Genomic DNA, 19566 nt, shown 5'->3' on the forward strand with positions numbered 1-19566 from the left:
TTCCACCAACTCTATAGTTGTCACTGACAGCCATTTTAGAATGCACAAAACCCATCCTTTTTGCAGTTCAAACCTAACTGCATCTTAACTTTTGGAACTATATATTTGAGTGAGCTTAGAATTGACTGCATGTTACTCATTGGTTGCAGTTTTCTTTTCCCCACTAGTGAATGTCCAAAATGTGAATCCTGTCTAGTCTCAACCTACGTAATTGTAAACCCTTTCAAACATTGTTCTGTCAAAAGCTAGCACTATCTTGTATATTAAATGTTACACATTCTTGAACTGGATGCTAATGATCACGTCCTTCCAAATGCAGAAAATGATGAAAGATAATAACTTGGTCAGGCATTTGGATGCCTGCGAAACAATGGGGAATGCAACAGCTATATGTTCGGACAAAACTGGTACCCTCACAATGAACAGAATGACTGTTGTTCAAGCATATTTAGCAGACCGGCACTACAAGATGATTCCAGATCCGGAGTCTGTTCCTGACAATATTATGGACAGACTTGTTGCTGGGGTAGCTGTAAACTCTGCATACACTACAAAGATACTGGTATGTTGGGACTCAAATATTTGTTAATGCATGATTCTTGCACGGGGCATGCAGTGTATAGTGTTAAAACTAATGAGGTTTCTGTATTTAGATTTTATATTATTGCATTCAGAATGGAAGAGGGCGTGGAGTATATTACTGGGCAGTAATTCAACTGGAAAATTCAAATGTACTAATCAAAGACTGATCATTCATAGCTTGCTAGTAATTCTCACCTTCATGCTGATGGTCTTTAATCCTATTAAAATAGGATTAGTTTCTGTTGCAGTACATAATAGTTGTATACTTTGATTTTAAAAAAAAACTCATTTCAGTTTGATTTGATTTGGATCAAATTCTGCAAGATGTAGTATATTAAATGTTACTGATTTTTAATTTTATAGCCTCCTGAGAAAGAAGGTGGCTTGCCACGTCATGTTGGCAATAAGACAGAATGTGCCTTGTTGGGATTTATCTTGGCTTTGAAGAAAGACTACCAGGCAATACGGAATGAAATTCCAGAAGAGAAACTATTCAAAGTCTATACCTTCAACTCTGCAAGAAAATCTATGAGCACAGTTCTGAAGAACCCTGACGGTAGCTTTCGAATGTTTAGCAAGGGTGCCTCTGAGATTGTTCTTAAGAAGTAAGTGTAATCTGTGATGTTAATGCTTTTTGTAGGGGACTTGATAGGGATCTGATCAATGATCCAAAGGGAACATTTAAACTGATGACCTTCTAACTGGTAATTTGGCCTCTATGCCAAGGCTACCACTAGACTTGGGAAGGAAATTTGCCTGCATAATGTAAGCCTGGGAAACTAACTTGAACAAAGTAGTTTTAGAATAAATGAAAGCTGCTTCTGAGGCTAAGGTTTTTATTTAAACACTGGGTTACTTCAACCTTTTTTTTTCAGTACTACATGTATTGATGGAACTGAAACTGAGCACAGTATTTGTAGTGAGTGCTATTAATCTTTATTTCTGTTACCATGCATAACACAGGAAGTGCCCACGTGAGCTAAGAACTAGTAACTTTACAAGCAACTCAAATTTATAAATTACATGCAATGTTCCTATCCCTGAGCAGTCATTCTAAATTTTGTGCAATAAAACAATTCAATTTTATGTATTACTTTTGACCTATGCTCATCTCATTTGTTTACCATTTTCCACTCTTAATTGCCTCAAGATTCTTATGAATGCTTTAATTTCCCCACCCTGAATTTCTAATTCATTATCACAAATGATTTGCAACCTAAGTAGAACAACATTAGGTGTTATCTTGCAGATGTTCTATGAACTGAAATGCAGTACTTCAGGGGAAAGCATCTTACTCTGCAAAAACTTTTTTTCTGATTTTGCCCTAGAGTTTCAAAGTAAATACAGAAGATGCCAAGACACAGCAGGTTTAAGAAAACCAAAATGTCAGCATTTCTAATTTTGCCCTCTTAAGTATGCACCCTGAGTATTTGAGTTCCTTACAATACATTAGCATGTTTCTGAGTTTGAGATGGAGAGGGATGAGCAGTTGTAGAGGCCACCATGGCTCCCAATGTTTCTGCTGCTTCTAAGAAACTTTGTCCCCTTTTTTGATTTAAAGATTGCAGAAATTTTCATATCCAGCCAGGGCCACATTCTAGCCTTGTGCATTTTATTCACCTCTGATCATCCACAGAAGTAGATGTTCTCCGCTCCCAGATTTTTGTTTTTCTTGCATGTCTGTCTTTAATTATTCCCCTACTGGAGTTTGACTGCCGACAGCTTAGTAACTGCCTCATCAGCACATGTCCTTTTCCCCCACTGATCCAAACTAATACAAGCCCTCTTGATGCAATCAGCTATTGCATCCAGACAGAAGAATTTTAATCATGACTGATAGTAGAGACTTTGAGGGGACCAGAAGGGAGAGGTTAATTTTAACCACAAGGGAAGTAGGCAACACCTAAGAAGATGGGGATTTAAAAAATTACCAGAAATGATTTTTATTTCTAATAATTCTACGGAACAAAATTATTTGCAGGTATTCTGGTAAATATTATATGCATCCACTAATTTTGAGCAAAGGAAGAGATCTGTTCACAAGCTCTAATTTCTAAGATGCCATTTGCATGTTGTGTTGTAAGATGTTAAATGTAAAGGTTCTTAATAGCTCACTTTAATATACAAATGAACTGAATCCTGTTCATCTTCAGTTGGTTCTAGTTTTAAGTTTTTTAAAAGGAAAAAGCTTTTATAATAACTTTCCTCTCACCAGGTGTTCCAAAATTTTAAACTCTAAGGGAGAGGTCAAAGATTTGAAGATTAGAGATCGTGACGATTTAGTAAAGAAAGTAATAGAGCCAATGGCTTCTGAGGGACTGCGTACCATCTGCATGGCCTTCAGAGAATTTGAAGTTGATTCTGATGTGGATTGGGATAATGAAAATGATGTACTTTCTGATCTCACTTGTATAGCTGTAGTTGGTATTGAAGATCCTGTGAGACCAGAGGTAAGTAAACAGTAAATGTGTTTGAGACAAGGGTAGCATTGGGGTTCTGAATTTTTAAAACCTTATCCAACATTAAGGATTTATCTGTGTTTGCACATTAGAAAAATTATTCCATGGTGACTTAATGTTCATTGTTTAGTCTTAAGAGTTTGATTACTGAAAAGTCTATTTATTTTCTTTGGGGGTTCCTGTGTATTTTTCTTGGACACTATTGAATGTTGAGAATGGAGGCAAGTGGAAATTAATTGGTGAAAAATATCCCTGTCTACTTAACTTTAGATGTTTAGATTGACTAGTGGCTGAACTGACCTCAATGCTAAAAATGAAAGCTGTTTAAAAGTATAATGACCTACTTTATTTTGAACTTTGTTTTAAAACATGGTTTTCATGCCTTTCAAGGACTTGACTACCCAATTTTTGAAGGATAACTATCTATCAATAGTCAACCTGTATATGTAATTTTTCAACTGTTGTCTGCCATTTTTTTCCCAATTGATTTACTTTGTCATGAAGCCCTTACATTTTCAGTCTAACACTTGTCAAAAAGTCTCGTGTTTAAATATTAAAGGCCTACAATGGAATTTGAATTGAGAATGTTCTATAAATTAGTTGCACTGTTTTGACTTGACACTTTATGGGTGTAATGTGGGTAACATTTTGGCTATAGATGCTCAAGGTAACTTACTTTAAAATGTTATAGTTTTCTGGTAGTCAATACCAGTAATTGAGGCCCAAAATGTGCTGGAAATATTAAATCCTACTGGATTTTTAATTTCCAGTTAACTGAAACCTATAGTTACAAGGACACTATTGCTTAGACTCAATTTATCATAACCTAATCTGATTTGATGTCCTCTTGGGACCTTTTTTAGTGTATATGACAGAAGTTCTTGATCAGTAAGGGGATCACATATTATAGGAAGAAGGAAAGAGAATGGGGTTGAGAAATAAAAGCCAGAACCAAATGGCAGAGCAGACCTTGAGCTGAATGACCTATCTTAGCTCTTATATCTTGTGGTTTTGTGGCAGGAAAACAATCCTTTTCATGATCTGTGTGGCGCAGACCCATACTGATGTAATTGGTTCCCTCCTTCAGAAATAGACCGAGCAAGCCATTTATCCTATAATTTGTTTAAACATTTTTGAAGTGAATGTCCTCAGTGTTGCAATTAAAATGCATGATCTAGAGAAAATAATTATTTCTGAAATTTGCTAAATTCAGCAGCTACAGAAACATGATCCAAAAGCTGGTAAATATTTCAGATTTATTTACTAAAAGATGCATTGTCCTATATCCTGCATTTGCATAACACCTTTAATGCAGTGTAACATTGTGGTGATAAGAGTATTATCTAACAGTTTGATCTACAAGAAGTGACCAAAAGATTTGTTCTTTGTTAGAGGAAGGTCTCAGCATTACAAGTAAGAGGAACAGGAAAGGTTTGGGAAGAGAATAACAGGGCTCAGGCCTTTGTTAGATTGCTTCATTACTGATAGTCATGCCATGAAAATCAGGGATGCTGAAAAGGCTGGAATTGGATAAGAAAGTACAGATTTCATTGGAAGGAGCAAGGATTTGAAAATGTGGATTATGAAAAGATTAATCTGCCCACAGGTCAGTTTAGAGGATTGAATATGGAAATCAGCCAATAGTGCACTGGAATGTCAATGTGCTTTATTTCTAAGAAATCTAATTTATAGTGATACTCCACTTTAAGTGTCACCCATTGATTTTAATGGGATCACACATTAGTGAATCAATACGATCAATAAATGTCTTTGAAAATTTAATTCCATTTAACAGGTTATTTTAGAGCTGGAGTGATGTACAAGATGTTTTTGTTTTAACTAAAACTTTTGTGCAAGCTTAGTATGAAGTGTTTTTTTTTGTTTTGAAGGGTAATCCATGTCAGAATAAATCATTGTCAAGTCACGAAAGTTGTGTTTCTAAATTGGTATCAGCATTCACAATAGCATTAATTAGGCAGGAGCTGGGAAATTTGGATTGGACACAGCTATTTGAAGGGAAACCCACACTTAACCTATCGTTGAAAGCCTCTCATCTTAACGGCAGTGCAGGATAGGCATGTCCCATTTGAAGGCAAAGGATAGGAAGGGCAAGATTTGTGAACCGTGGATGACGGGAGAAATTGTGCGACTAGCCAAGAGGAAAAGGGAAGCGTACATAAGGTCTAGGCAGCTGAGAACAGAACTGGCCCTGGAGGAATATTGGAAGAGTAGGACAAGCCTTAAACAACAAATCAAGCGGGCTAAAAGGGGTCATGAAATAGCTTTAGCTAGCAGAATTAAGGAAAATTTATATAATATGCAAGCAGGTAACTAGAGCAAGGATTGGTCCACAAAAGGTAATGAAGGAAGGCTGTGTGCAGAACCTGAGAGAATGGGTGAGATTCTGAATGATTACTTTGCATCAGTGTTCACTGAGGAGAGGAACATGATGAATGTTGAGATTAGAGATAGAAGTTTGATTAGTCTGGATCATGTTGACATAAGTAGGGAAGATGTGTCGGGTAGGCTAGAGGTTAAGGTGGACAAATCCCCAGGACTGGATGGGATCTATCCCAGGTTGCTGAGGGAGGTGAGAGGAAATAGCTGGGGCCCTGACATCTTTGTGGCATCCTTAAATACAGGTGAGGTGCTGGAGGACTGGAAGGTTGCTCATCTTGTCCCACTGTACAAGGGTAGTGGGGATATTCTGGGTAACTACAAACCAGTGAGCCTGATGTCTGTGTTGGGGAAGTTGCTGGAAAGGGTACTGAGAGATAAGCTCATTCCTTTCCAAATAGGAATAGATCCTATCAGTGATGGGCAACATGGTTTTGTGTGGGAGAGATCATGCCTTACCAACTTGATAAGAGTTCTTTGAGGAAGTGACCAAGTTGTTAAATGAAGGGCTGTTGATGTCATATACATGGACTTTAGTAAGGCGTTTTGATAAGGTTCCCCATGGTAGACTAATGGAGAAAGTGAAGTCCTATGGTGTGCAGGGTGTTCTAGCTAGGTGTTCAAAGAACTGGTTGAGCACCAGGAGACAGTTGAAGGGAGTTTCTTGAAATGGAGAAAGGTGACCAGTGGTGTTCCACAGGGGTCAGTGTTGGGGCCACTGTTTTGTAATATACATAAATGATCTAGAAGAGGGCACTGTTAGTGTGATCAAGTTTGCAGATGACACTAAGATTGGTGGACTGGCAGAAAGCATAAGGGACTGGCAGAGAATACAGGAGGATATAGATAGACTGGAGAGTTGGGCGGAAAAGTGGCAATGGCTTTCAATCCAGACAAATGGGAGGTGATGCATTTAGGAAAGTAATTCTGGAGCAAATTCTACAATGAACGGAAGAGCCTTGAAAAGTTGGGCAGAGAGATCTGGGAGTGCAGATCCATTCAACTCTGAAGGTTGCTGCACAGGTGGATACTAGTCAAGAAGGCATACAGTATGCTTGCCTTCAACAGACTGGGTATTTAGTATAAGGGCTGGCAAGTCGTCTTAACGTTGTACAAGACCTTGGTTCGGCTGTATTTAGAATATTGTGTACAGTTCTGGTCACTACCAAAAGGATGTAGATGTTTTGGAGAGGGTGCAGAGAAGGTTTACGAGGATGTTGCTTGGTATGGAAGGTGCTCGCTATGAAGGGGTTGAGTAGGTTAGGTTTATTTTCACTAGGAAAAAAGGAGATTATGGGGGGGGGGGGACCTGATTTGAGATTTACAAAATCATGAAGGGTATAGACAGGGTGAATAGAGACCCAGCCTTTTCCCAGGGCGAAGGATTCCATAATGAGAGGTCTTGTTTTCAAGATGAGAGGTGGAAAGTTTTTTTTTTAAGGGGGATATACACGGCAAGTACTTCACACAGAGGGTGGTGGGCATTTGGAACACGTTGCCAGCAGAGGTGGTATAGGCAGTTAAGATGCGTCTGGACAGATGCATGAGTAGGTGGGGAGCAGAGGGATGCAAATGCTTAGGAATTGACCAACCGGTTTAGTCAGTACATTTGGATCAGCTCTGGCTTGGAAGGCCGAATGGCCTGTTCCTGGGCTGTAAGTTTTCTTTGCTTTTTGTTCTAATTCAGCAAATTAGACATAATTGAACTTTATGGAATTAAACAGTTTGTGGAGTTGTCACCTTTTCATGTTTTGAGGTGGGTGCCAGGAAACTTTGCAATAAATAAGCAACAGTCATTCATGCCATAGAGCCTTGGACAATAATGTTGTATGCCCTAGATGTTATCAACCAACTCCAGCCACCCTATTTGTGGTTCTGAAGTGTCCTTCACTTTATTTAATCCTCAGTCACGAAGTGGTCATTGTTTAGTGTTTTGGCAAGTGTTTAAAGGTATAAAGAACCAAAATAATCTGGTTCTTGGTTTTGGTATGCTTTCAGCTACAGGAGGATTTTCCCATTAATTATTGCTTTGCTTAATCATAGTGACATATGAAATGCTGCTTTTATGTTGAGAACCTGCTATCACCTTCATATCCATGGTGTTAATGCCATGGTGAAGTTTTGAATCTGATGCAAGATCTATAGTGAGCAGATAGTTTTAATGGCAATTTTTAAGGCCACCTATCTCCTAATGGAGAACAACTGTTAATTACCAATATTGCATTTGTCCCACTTTTCAGATGGTATTATCGTTTTTAACGTTGGTATGGCATTTATTGTTAATAGTGCTTTAATCTCATTTGGGAATTTGGGTCTGTCTTCTGGGGCAAATGAACAGAGTGGAAATTTGCATATCAGACCACTCTTGGCATTTGACTCTTCTGGATAACAGTTGTAATCCACAATTAAGAACACTTCCAGAAATTAAAACTTAGCATCTTTGGACTAAGATGTTGAACATCGTGGACTTGTTGGGCCAACGGGTCTGTTTCCACTGTGTAGGGAATCTGATCTAGTCTAGAAGAAAGTTTGCTAAACATCAGCACTTGAGAATTCTTGGAATAATGCCTATTAAATGTAGCAGGTGAAACATTCAGTCCACTGCATTGAAGAGATTTCAAATCTGCTTGTGAACTGAACCAATGTGCAAATTGGTTGTATTAGGGAAAAGTAAAAGTTGTCATTGAGACCAATGTAATAAAATCTGTAAGTAGACAACTATGTAATGAAATTCTGGAATCCAGTGTTGCATAAACAATGAATAATCACTATTAGTCAGTTGTAGAGATGTACAGCATAGAAACAGACCCTTCAGACCAACCCGTCCATGCTGACCAGATATCCTAACTTAATCTAGTCCCACTTGCCAGCACCTAGCCCATATCCCTCCAAACCCTTCCTATTCATACACCCATCCAAATGCCTCTTAAATGTTGCAATTGTACCAGCCTCCACCACATCCTCTGGCAGCTCATTCCATAAGCATACCACCCTCTGGAAAAAGTTGCCCCTCGGTCTTTTTGACTCCACTCCAGGGAAAATGCCTTTTTGTCTATTTATCCTATCCTTTCCCTTGACTTCACAAGTAACCTCTAGAAGATCACCACTCCGCCTCCGACGCTCCGGGAAAACAGCCCCAGTCTATTCAACTTCTCCCTATAGCTCAAATCCTCAAACCCTGGCAACATCCTTGTCAGTATTTTCTGGACCCTTTCAAGTTTCACAACATCTTTCCATTAGGAAAGAGACCAGAATTGCACGCAATGTTCCAACAGTGGCCTAACCAATGTCCTGTATAACCACATGACCTCCCAACTCCTGTGCTCCATACTCTGACCAATAAAGGAAAGCGTACCAAATGCTGCCTTCACTATCCTATCTACCTGTGACTCCACTTTCAAGGAGCTATGAACCTGCACTCCAAGGTCTCTTTGTTCAGCAACACTCCCTTGGACCTTACCATTAAGTGTATAAGTCGTGCTAAGATTTGCTTTCCCACAATGCAGCACCTTGCATTTATCTAAATTAAACTCCATCTGCCATTCCTCAGCCCACAGGCCCATCTGATCAAGATCCCATTATAATCTGAGGTAACCTTCTTTGCTGTGCACCATGTCTCAAATTTGGTGTCATCTGCAAACTTGGCTAACTATACCTCTCTCTTTGTATATGATTTGGATGTGAATATGAATTATGAAATATAGTGGACCTGGCACTGATTTTTGTGGCACTCCACTGGTCACCAGGCCTCCAATATGAAAAACCACCCACCACCCTGTCTTCTACCTCTTTTGATCCAGTTCTGTATCCGAATGGCTAGTTCCCCCTGTATTCCATGAGATCTAACCTTACTAACCAGTCTCCCATGGGGAACATGTCTAATGCCTTACTGAAGTGCATAGATCACATTCATCACTCTACCCTCTTCAATTGTTTATTACTACTAAAAAAAACTCAAGTTTGAGGCACCATTTTTCCATGCACAAAGCCATGTTGACACTTCTTGATCAGTCTTTGCCTTTCCAAATAAATGTACATGTTTGTCCTTCCAACAAGTTGCCCACTACTGATGTCAGGCTCACTGGTCTATAGTTCCCTGGCTTGCCTTTACCACCTTTCTTAAACAGTGGCACCCCATTAGCCAACCTCCAGTCTTCCACTACCTCACCTGTGACTATCGATGATACAAACGTCCCAGCAAGGGACCCAGCAATCGCTTCCCTGGCTTTCCACAGTTCTAAGGTATTTCTGAACAGCTCCTGGAGATTTATCCACTTTGTTTGAAGACATCCAGCACTTCCTCTAATATGGGTATTTTTCAAGATGTCACCATCCATTTCCTTTCATTTTGAATAGCAAACAATGAGCACCATTAGAACTATATCACCAGGTCACCTTCATTAAGTGTATGGGAAGGGAGAGAACGGAAATATTCAAGTCCGGCAACCTCTTTGGAGAGAGAATCAAACATTTTCAAGTCCATATTTTACAAAGTGAAAAGTTACCTTCATGTACCACCTTTAATGTTTGAGCAACAAGTAAAGTTAGCAGTTTCATCTAGTCACTACACAGTGAGTGGTGCTTACCACTAATTGGATGCTGCTGTCAAAGTTCTGCCTATCACAAGTAAACTACGTGAATTTCAGTGCTGTTCATGCCAAGTACATAAGCTGTATGCCCAAAAGATTGACAGATCATATAAGCATCATATCTCTTGCAATAAGGTACTGACTGTAACCAAACAACGCACATCTTATCTTGCAACAGTATCTAACACGAGATGTGGTTCCCCACTTGAATGGGGAATTGCTGGGATAATCTGAATATGCAAGGCATTACACTGACTTTTCGGCAATAAATATTTTGAAAATGTCTCAATGTGCCCACCCAAATTTTAAATTGCATTTCATTCTAGATCTGGGTGGCTCACATGTACCATAGGTGCAGCTTACATGAAACCCTGTATATTCGCAAGAGAACATGTACCCACATAGTACCCATTTTAACATAACAAGATCGGTGCCATCTGTTTAATTTTTCAGGCAGTACCTTGTCAAGTCAAAGCTAATTTGACTGGTTTAAATGTAAATTAGTATTAATGGTTGCATTCCCTGGGCAACATCTCTACTAATCAGCACTGTCCTCTTGCAGCATAAGTAAAGTTTTTCCCCTTGAATTTGTCATATTACAAAATTTCCTGTGAGAGACATCTTGAATATCTATTTTCAGCTAGACAATCATGCTAAGGGTTACCTCTTGCACACAAAAGCAAAAATATTAATCTCCATGTTTAGCCCACAACAAAAGTATCTGTCGTCTTATGAGCAGTGCTCTTATCAAATCAGCTCATTACATTTTTGGTGAATTAATCAATATATTGAAATATTGAGTAATGAAATTCTGATAGTCTGTTTACAGCGTTTCTTGAATGAGTTGAGCAAGACCGGCAGCAGTCAGTACAACCATTGAGATTTGACTGCGGTAATAAGTTGGTTACCTCAAATGTAATGTTTAACTGTTGAATCTTTTTTTTTAATAGTCATCTTTTTTAGACTGAATTTGAGATTCATTTTCTTCGGTAGGTGATTGGTATAATGTGACATTTCTCTGCATGTTTTTGGCATAAGATAACTTTTTTTTTGTGTTACTCTTGTTTCCCTTGCTGTACATGTTGCACCAAACCAAAGCAGCATAAATAGGGACATCCAGTCAAGACACTGCCTCCCCAGAATTTTTCTCAATATAAGCCAGTGAGTCTAATCCTGCAATTCTGCCCCTCCCAGTTAGGGGAAGGTTACTTTCCCCACCAGCTGTTCCTGTGCTACTTGGCTAGCCCATGTTTTTGGAATTCAGTGTTTAAACATGAATATGCTTTTGTGCTGGAACTGTAATGCAATGTCTGAACAAATAATTTGTTAATCTAGTTGAATTAATTTCCTTTTGTGAAAAATAAGCACCATTTTGCGACTCAATAAGAATCCAGACAGAGTCCACATCCTGAATGAAGAAATTATGCTGGTTCAAATAATTTCAACTAGTGTTTCTTTAAATTGTTCCTGTTTCAAATTTTAGTACTTGTTAACACCAAGGGAGAACAGAACTACATTAATATTAAAAATTATTTTTCAGGCACAGTTGAAATATTCCTTCACTGAAAAATTGCTTTTGCCAGTCAAAAGACATAGCCTTTTGCAAAGTAATAACACTTTCAATCCCTGTAGTGACCTAGAGGTGAGTGACCAGTTTAAAAAGTGTTGAAATATGATCTTTCAGTTTCCTTCAGAAAATTCAAGTTTAAAGACTTTTTTAAACCATACACTTAAAATTTGAATAAACACATTCAGGGAAAAACCTGTACTTCACAGAAAAGGTGAACCCAATTAACACCAATTGTGAAAATCTTCGTTCTTCAACTGTGTATTTAAGCAGGCATACTAGTAAATTCCTGGAACAGGTTCAAAATGATTCCAAGGACTGTCCTGCTTATCTTTTCTAGCTGGGACAACATCTAATCCCTGAATCGGTTTTCATGGTGAGGGATGGGTGAGAGAATCTTTCAGGCTCATTTAAACTCTCCTCCACCCATGTGAGCTTTAATCCACATTACATTGAACCATAATGATTCATTGCCTCAGTCTTGTTTCTTATAAATTCTGAAATCTCATCTGGAACCTAATATGGTATCTCTCTCTTAAATTCTGGACTCCAACCAGAGAAAACCTCTTACCTACACTTCCCCTGTCTTATCGCTTTAAGTATTTTGTGGATTTCATTCTTAACACTAAGAACAGAGGCCCAATTTACCAGATCTCGTCATACTACTGTTCCCAGAATGTACTCCCTCTGATAGGTTTCCTCAAATAGGGTCAATATATTTGAGGAAATCTCAAGTTAATCCTATAGTGACTTCGTATAGATTCTTTCCTCAGGGCCCCAATTTATAACAGTGCAAGTCATATGGACCTTCTCCCCAAGTGGAAATGATCACTGACTTTTCACTGAAGCTCTAACTCTGCCCTGTACTTTAAACTATATATTCAATCCAACTAGACAACTCGACATTCCTAACATGCTTCTGGGATGCTTCATGACCGAGTCTGTCCACTGCCAGCACAATCATTTGGGTCACTGTTTACAGATTTAAGTATCTTGTGGCTTCCTTCAGATGTTTTGAAGTTTGAGGCCAACCTGCTGCAGTCTGTGGTTTTGACTTCCTGTTTGAGGAAACCGACCTCCATAGAGGGAGTGCAACAAAGATCCACCAGTCCTAAGAAGTTTGGCAAATTAGGCCTGTGTTGTAAAGGTTTTGAAGAATGAAAGGTGATGTATTGCAATTTACAAAATACTTAAGGGACAGACAGGGAGGTGCATGTAAGGAGGCTTCCTCACCCCCCCCCCCTCGAGGGGAGGTTGCTAGATCTGCAGATTCCCATAAATGCCATTTTATGTACTGTGGGCAAAGGGCTTTTAAGAGTCATGATTGTATTAAACAATCGAGCGAGCTGACTGGCCCATTCCTACTTAAACTACCTGAGCCCAGCCAACCGGGATGCTTGTCAACTGTGTTCTGAGCATTCTGAAACTTGAAACAAACATTGCTTTGCAAATGCAAAGTTTAAAACTGTGCTATTCTAGACTAGTGACAGCTGCTGAGCCCAAGGGTAAGCCTGGACCTAAAGTATTCACTTTTTTTTAGATGAAAATTCCCTGTACCTGTTGTGAACTACTAAAATGTGTTGTAATTTTCTGTTTTACTAATTCTAAACCACTAGTGAAACAAATTCCCTTATGCTTAAAATCAGTCGTTGTATGTATTTCAGTTCATGTATGCATGTGGCATGACCAAAAGTATGAAGTAAATTTTCATTATTGGTTAATATTTCTGTGGATTTGTTTTTGTCCATCAGGAGACTAGTTCAGCATTGAGGTGAATTGCTTCACTACTGTGGATATTCCAAGTGTATTCGTTCTAAGTCTCTCCTAAATGTACTAACTTGTACACTTTTTTGTGTGTGTGTTCTTAAAAGACTAATGTTCAACTGGAGAGGAGTTAGATTTACCAGGATGTTGCTGGGTTGGGAGGCTGGGATTTTTTCACTGAAACATAGATCGAGGTGACCTATATAGAGGCTAATAAAATGGGTATACATAGTGAATGGTGAGGATTTTTAAGGTGAGGGGAGAAAGATTTAAAGACATGAGGCAATTTTGTTTTTTAGTAATTCACGTATGGGATGATACATAGGAAGTGATGGATATGGCCAGTCACAGCATTTAAAAGACCTATTTGTATTACTACATGAATGGAAATGTTTGGAGGGATATGGGCCAGGAGCAGGCAGGGGAGACTATTTATTTAGTTTGGGATTATGGCTGGCATGGACTGGAGAATTGCCAACATAATAGGTGGCTATTTTTAAAGTGTGTATTCTTATAAGCCAAGGAAATATATAGGTCAATCAGAGAACCTTCTGAAAACAAGTTAGAACAAAAGGTATGGACAAATGAAAATTAGCATAGATTTCTCAAGCCAGTATTGTGCTTTTTTAGTTTGAGTTTTGTTTTATGGTAATAGTTTGACCATGGCATTCTGTGGTTGGCACAACAGACTTGAGCAAAAGTAACAATCATGGACTAAAGGATGCACTGGTTAATCAGACAATTGCAGTGTGCTGGGAAACCAAATACTAGTTAATGAATTCCTGTTTTTACAGGCTGGTAAAACTTTTTCAGCAAAGTTTCCCCAGAGTTGGCATTGGGACTTTGTTATAAAATTTTTAAACTTGTAATTATAACCCTCTGAGAAACTTGTAAATTATGTGAAACTTGAAACTATTGTGAATGGAGGACAATGATGTAAAATTTCAAAAGGACATATCTACATTGTGGGCAGACATGTAGCAGATGAACTTCAGTGCAGCGAAGTGATGTCACACATTATGACCAAGAGTATCATAGACAATCAAAAATGAAGCGGTTTTGGGGAGGCAGGAGCAGAGGAGCCTGAGTCTAGGTAAGCACATAGCAGGAGTAGTTGAGCTGTTAAATAATGCAGTAACCTAAGTGTTCATGCATTGTATTAAAAAAGTAGTCTGAATTTGTGTAAGACGTTAGCTCAGCTTTTGCTAGAGTATTTGCTTTTGGGTGCAACACTTCAAGGCATTGGAGAGTGGAGAAGTGGTTTGAGAATGACAACTGATGAGGAATCTAAGAAGCTAGCACTCTCTACTTGGAAAGAAGACAGGTGATTCAGTTAACTTGAATCACGGGGGTCCAGACATAATGGAAGAGACTTCCCCACAAGAAGATTAAGAACAAGATACTTACAGCTATAAATTGAAAATATTTTCAAAGTGGTTAGTGTCTGAAAAGCACTAGCTGAGTGAAGGCAGGTTTAATTGAGGTAATTGAAAAGGAATTAGAAAGTTAATTAAAATGTGTGGGATTAGAGGAAAAAGCCAGGAGTGTACAGCATAGGTGAAATGCACATTTGAATAATCAATGCTGCAGAGCTGCCATCTTTACTGCAATCATTTGTGATCTAAAGTCTTTTTTGTGGAAATTTAAGTCCAAATTAGCCTCTTAATGTCCACATCAAGATTTGTGAAATCATTTTATTAATTATCTAACGTTGCTCTGAACTAGCCACCAATTTGAACTGGTGGGATGTAACTGACTTGTAAAGGATGACTGTTGGCAAAACTTGGAATCACGTTAGGCTTTTTTTTAAACCTAAAGGGCATAATGAACTCTCTTTGCAGTGTTCTGATAGCTTGTACCTTAAAATTGATGCTGGATTCTTTTGTCTAACCATTCAAATGCTCAAGCTAGTATGTCAATGATACAGCTACAATAAAAACAATATTGCTGATGCTAGAAATGAGAAATAAAAAAAAAGTGAAGATATTATAGCATCTATGGAGAGTATTGATGTTTGAGCCTTTCAGAATTTCTTTGTTAACATGATGTTACCAGATTGTGTAATTCCAGCATTTTGTTTCCATTTAGTAATAAGTCTGGCACTGTAGTTGTCATGGAGAATGATGAAACAGTAAAAATAATGGTATGGGGGAAGTTTAGCTCCTTGAGACTTGACAGTTTAGAGAATACACCCAAAGGTTAAAGGGAATTTTCAGACCTCAAAGTGATATTAAATGGTGGTATGAATTTTTAAATGGTAGTGCACCTTTTTAAAATTTTACCAGGCAGCAGTGGTACCTTTTTAATGTGCAAATAGTTACTAAAAGAACAAAGTGGCTACAATAGGGAGATTTTAAATTTGCACCAAGATTGGCAGAATACAAAAATGTTGATCTCTGGTTGCAGTGCAAGTTAAAAGTTTCCTTTTTAAAAAAAAACCTTTTTTAGCTCAAGATGTTCCAAAGCACTTGCAGCCAGTTGAGTACATAAGTAAATAACCTAGTGTATTGTATAAAAACAGCCAATTTGCACCCAGGAAGGTCCACAAGCAGTGTGATGTCATATGTATGTTGACGTTGACTGAGCTAGACCATCAGGGAAATATTTCCCTGAATAATGAATCAGATCTTTACATTTTGAGTAGATGAGTCAAGCGTGGCACTGGCAAAGCAGAGTGGGTCAGGCAGCATCTGCAGAGCAGATGTACAAATATATACATGTTTCCAATAGACAAACACTTGAAAGGGCAAACATGAGAAAGGAAAGTGCATTCCTGTGAAGGGTATATGCCCAAAACATCAACATTCCTCCTCTGCTGCCTGACCTGTTGTGCTTTGCTTTGCCAGTGCCACACTACTTTTGACTTTTTGATCTCCAGTATCTGTAGTCCTCCCTTTTATTTTAAACATTCCCATCCAGAAATCATGAGCTGCAGCATTGCCTCAGTACTGTACAAGGGTACTGGTATGTGACTTGAACTCAACTGTCTGACTAAAGTTGCCAAATGAATCCTGGCACATATCTCAAATGTGGTTTTTGGTACTCTGTCTTCTGTTACACCTGAAGCAATGAAAATAGATTCTCTGGACTGTTGCCCAGGATAAATCTGAAGTTAGAACCCTTTCCTCCAAATTGAAGTTAAGGAGTGAACTGATGAAACCTGCAGAGTAAGAACCATGATATCTTCCTGTAAAATTTGTAATTGAGATGCTGAACAAGCTAACTATTCTGGCACAGGTTTTGTTTCATCTGTGCTAACCATATTTCCACATCTACATTTTGAGTGAAGAGGCTTTGGAAGTGAGTTCCTTGCAGGATTTGCAGCCTATTTGACTGGGATGGTGAAAAGTATTGTTTTGCCTGCTTTCCAAGCACATACTATTGATAAATACATCAAGGTAGTAGAGAATGCAAGTGCTACAGCTGCAGTACTGATGCAGAGAAAGATCAGCTTTAATGATGTCTGTTCAAAAGTCTGATAACAGATTCAAGAATAACTTTGTTATGTAATTGCAAATTTTTGTATCTTCCATCTGGTGGAAGTGTGTATAACTGTAGCGAGAGAGGTATTTGATGTTGACTGCTTTGCTTTCCCAATCCATGAATGGAAAGCTGGTTTGTGTGAAGGACTAGGTTGCATTCACAAGTCTATAATTTCTTGTGGTCTTGGAGAGCAGTTGCCATACCAATCTGACCTGTTCTGGTAGGCATAGCTGATAACTGGACCAGTGGTCATTAGTGACTTAAGAATATTGGTACTGGAGTGTGCATTTATAAGGCTGCCTAGTATTTGTAGATGTTTCCAATAGACACACCCTTGAAGAGAGCAAACATGATACAGGGAAAGTGTTGGGCAAGTGGGGCTAACTGGCATTTGAAGAGACAGCTCAAACTTCCTTTTACATGCTGTACCTAGTCTAAAATTCAATCTAAAATACTGATTTTTGTGGCATTCAAACTTGGACTTTAACCAAAGATTTTTAAATTACAATTTAATTGTGATCATCTGTGGGGTTAGTGATACAACGCCTATTTAACATATTTATAGGGTATATGAGGAAGAAGTTGGCTGAAATGTGGGATTTTCTCGCACCTTTGCTGAAGTAGTGTCCATAAATACTACTACCAGCTAATTTGCTATTTAAGTATTGAGCAGAGTGGGGAGTGAGCAAGGTGAGCATAGAACCTAGATGACTCCTGTTATTAAAGTAGACTGACTGTAGCAAGCAACACCGTGTAACACTAATGACCTTTTTACCCATGCATCTTCAAAGTGCAATTGAAATTTTGTCAGTAATTGCAAAGTTGTCTTTGTTCTGATGAAATATTTGCATTGAGGATGTCATATTAAATCTGGATATGGGGTGAAGAACTCTAGCATAATGCTATTGATCATAGCAAATGTCTTCATGATCCAATGCTCTGTATTCCTATGATTGGTTTTTATCCTTGTGCTCTTAAGAGGATCAATGCTTACAGGAAGAAAGCAGGAGCTTTCATTTTGTCTCCATTTTATTTGTATAGAGACAAAAAAACTGCAGATGCTGGAATCCAAAGTAGACCAGGAGGGTGCTGGAAGGACACCGGCAAGTTAGCCAACATCAGGTGGTAAAGTCAATGTTTCGAGACACAGGGTTATACATGAAATGTTGACTTCACCTGATGCTGCTTGGCTTGCTGTGTCCTTCCAGCCCCGACTTGTCTATTTTATTTGTATCTTGGTGCAGATAAATGTTAATAGACTGGGAAGAGCTTGCATTATATTGTCTGATACTTTGTAGAGACATCATCGGTTTCCTCCCACAGTCCAAAGATGTGCAGGTCAGGTGAATTGGCCATGCTAAATTGCCCGCAGTGTTAGGTAAGGGGTAAATGTAGGGGTATGGGTGGGTTGCGCTTCGGCGGGTCGGTGTGGACTTGTTGGGCCGAAGGGCCTGTTTCCACACTGTAAGTAATCTAATTCAATCTAATTCAATCATCAAATGCTGTGTAACCAGGTATTTTGATATGGACCCATAGTGTTGCCACAATGAGCTATTTTAAGTGTCATATTCCTTTAGATGTATGGTATGGAAACAGACCTTTCTTTGGTCCGACTCTTCGATGTTGACCAGATATCCTATCCTATCCTAACCTAATCTAGTCCAGTTTGCCAACATTTAGCCCATATCCCTCCCAACCCTTCCTATTCCTATACCCATCCAGATGACTTTTTAAATGTAATTGTACCAACCTCCACTTACTCTGGCAGCTTATTCTATATACATCACCCAGTGTGAAAATGTTGCCCCTCCAGTCCCTTTTTTAAATCTTGCCCCTCTCTCCTTAAACATATGCCTGCTTCTAGACTCTCTCCCTGTTCCCAAAAGACTTTCTGTTTACACTATCAATGTCCCTCATGATTTTCATCTTGTTTCAATAGGGTTTTGCCACTAGATAGACAAAATATCCCATGGCATTCTTTTTAAGCAGATTCCCTGCATGTTGGTTTAAAATTCATTAAAATGAACTTTAACAGCAGAAAAGGCCAAGTAATCTTATAAATGTTTAAATTGTGTGGTTGATTAACAAGCGAGCCAGAAGTCACATGAACTTTATTGGGCAAGATTTGGAATGTGATGCCTAATTTAATTTGTATCCATCACTCTCTGTAGTAACTATTAAAATGTCCTTGTTAGATAACTTAGTGGAAAGACTTCGAGCAGGGAAGTTGGATTACTATCTGACCCATCAGCATAGGCTTGATGGGCTGGTGACTTGTGCTGTTGCTGCTTTGTCAGATACCAGCATTAAAGTAATGGGTTGATTGTCACATCTCTGGAATGAAACTACCTCCAAGCTGAACTGATAATTGTTTGAATATAATCTTCCAGTTTGTTTCACTTGAGTGAAATGTGGACACTAATAATGAAGCTATTGTACGATGAAAATGTATAATCTAAAGTGCTGAAATGTTCCTTTCTGCAGGTTCCTGAGGCCATTAAGAAATGCCAGCGTGCTGGTATCACAGTCCGTATGGTCACTGGTGACAACATTAACACAGCCCGAGCAATCGCAACAAAGTGTGGTATTTTACAAGCTGGTGATGACTTTCTGTGTTTGGAGGGTAAACAGTTCAACAAACGTATTCGCAATGCAAAAGGCGAGGTAAGTTAACATTTTAATTGGCTGTATCAGTGTGGATTTTTCCCTTGAAATTGAATACTGT

At 38.7% G+C, this 19566-nt stretch overlaps 1 protein-coding gene across 6 annotated transcripts in view; it reads left to right on the plus strand.

Moving 5' to 3' along the window:
- Positions 1-19566, plus strand: part of atp2b1a (ATPase plasma membrane Ca2+ transporting 1a) — a 110752-nt gene that overhangs the window by 69454 nt on the left and 21732 nt on the right. For all 6 annotated transcript variants that reach the window (XM_043709912.1, XM_043709906.1, XM_043709908.1 and 3 more), the window contains exons 10-13: positions 320-562; positions 946-1187; positions 2798-3032; positions 19326-19505. In XM_043709912.1, the coding sequence (XP_043565847.1) occupies positions 320-562; positions 946-1187; positions 2798-3032; positions 19326-19505 (900 nt within the window). The remainder of the gene's footprint in view (positions 1-319; positions 563-945; positions 1188-2797; positions 3033-19325; positions 19506-19566) is intronic.

This window comes from Chiloscyllium plagiosum, chromosome 19, assembly GCF_004010195.1.
Source record: "Chiloscyllium plagiosum isolate BGI_BamShark_2017 chromosome 19, ASM401019v2, whole genome shotgun sequence".
NCBI classification, from domain to species: Eukaryota; Metazoa; Chordata; class Chondrichthyes; order Orectolobiformes; family Hemiscylliidae; genus Chiloscyllium; species Chiloscyllium plagiosum.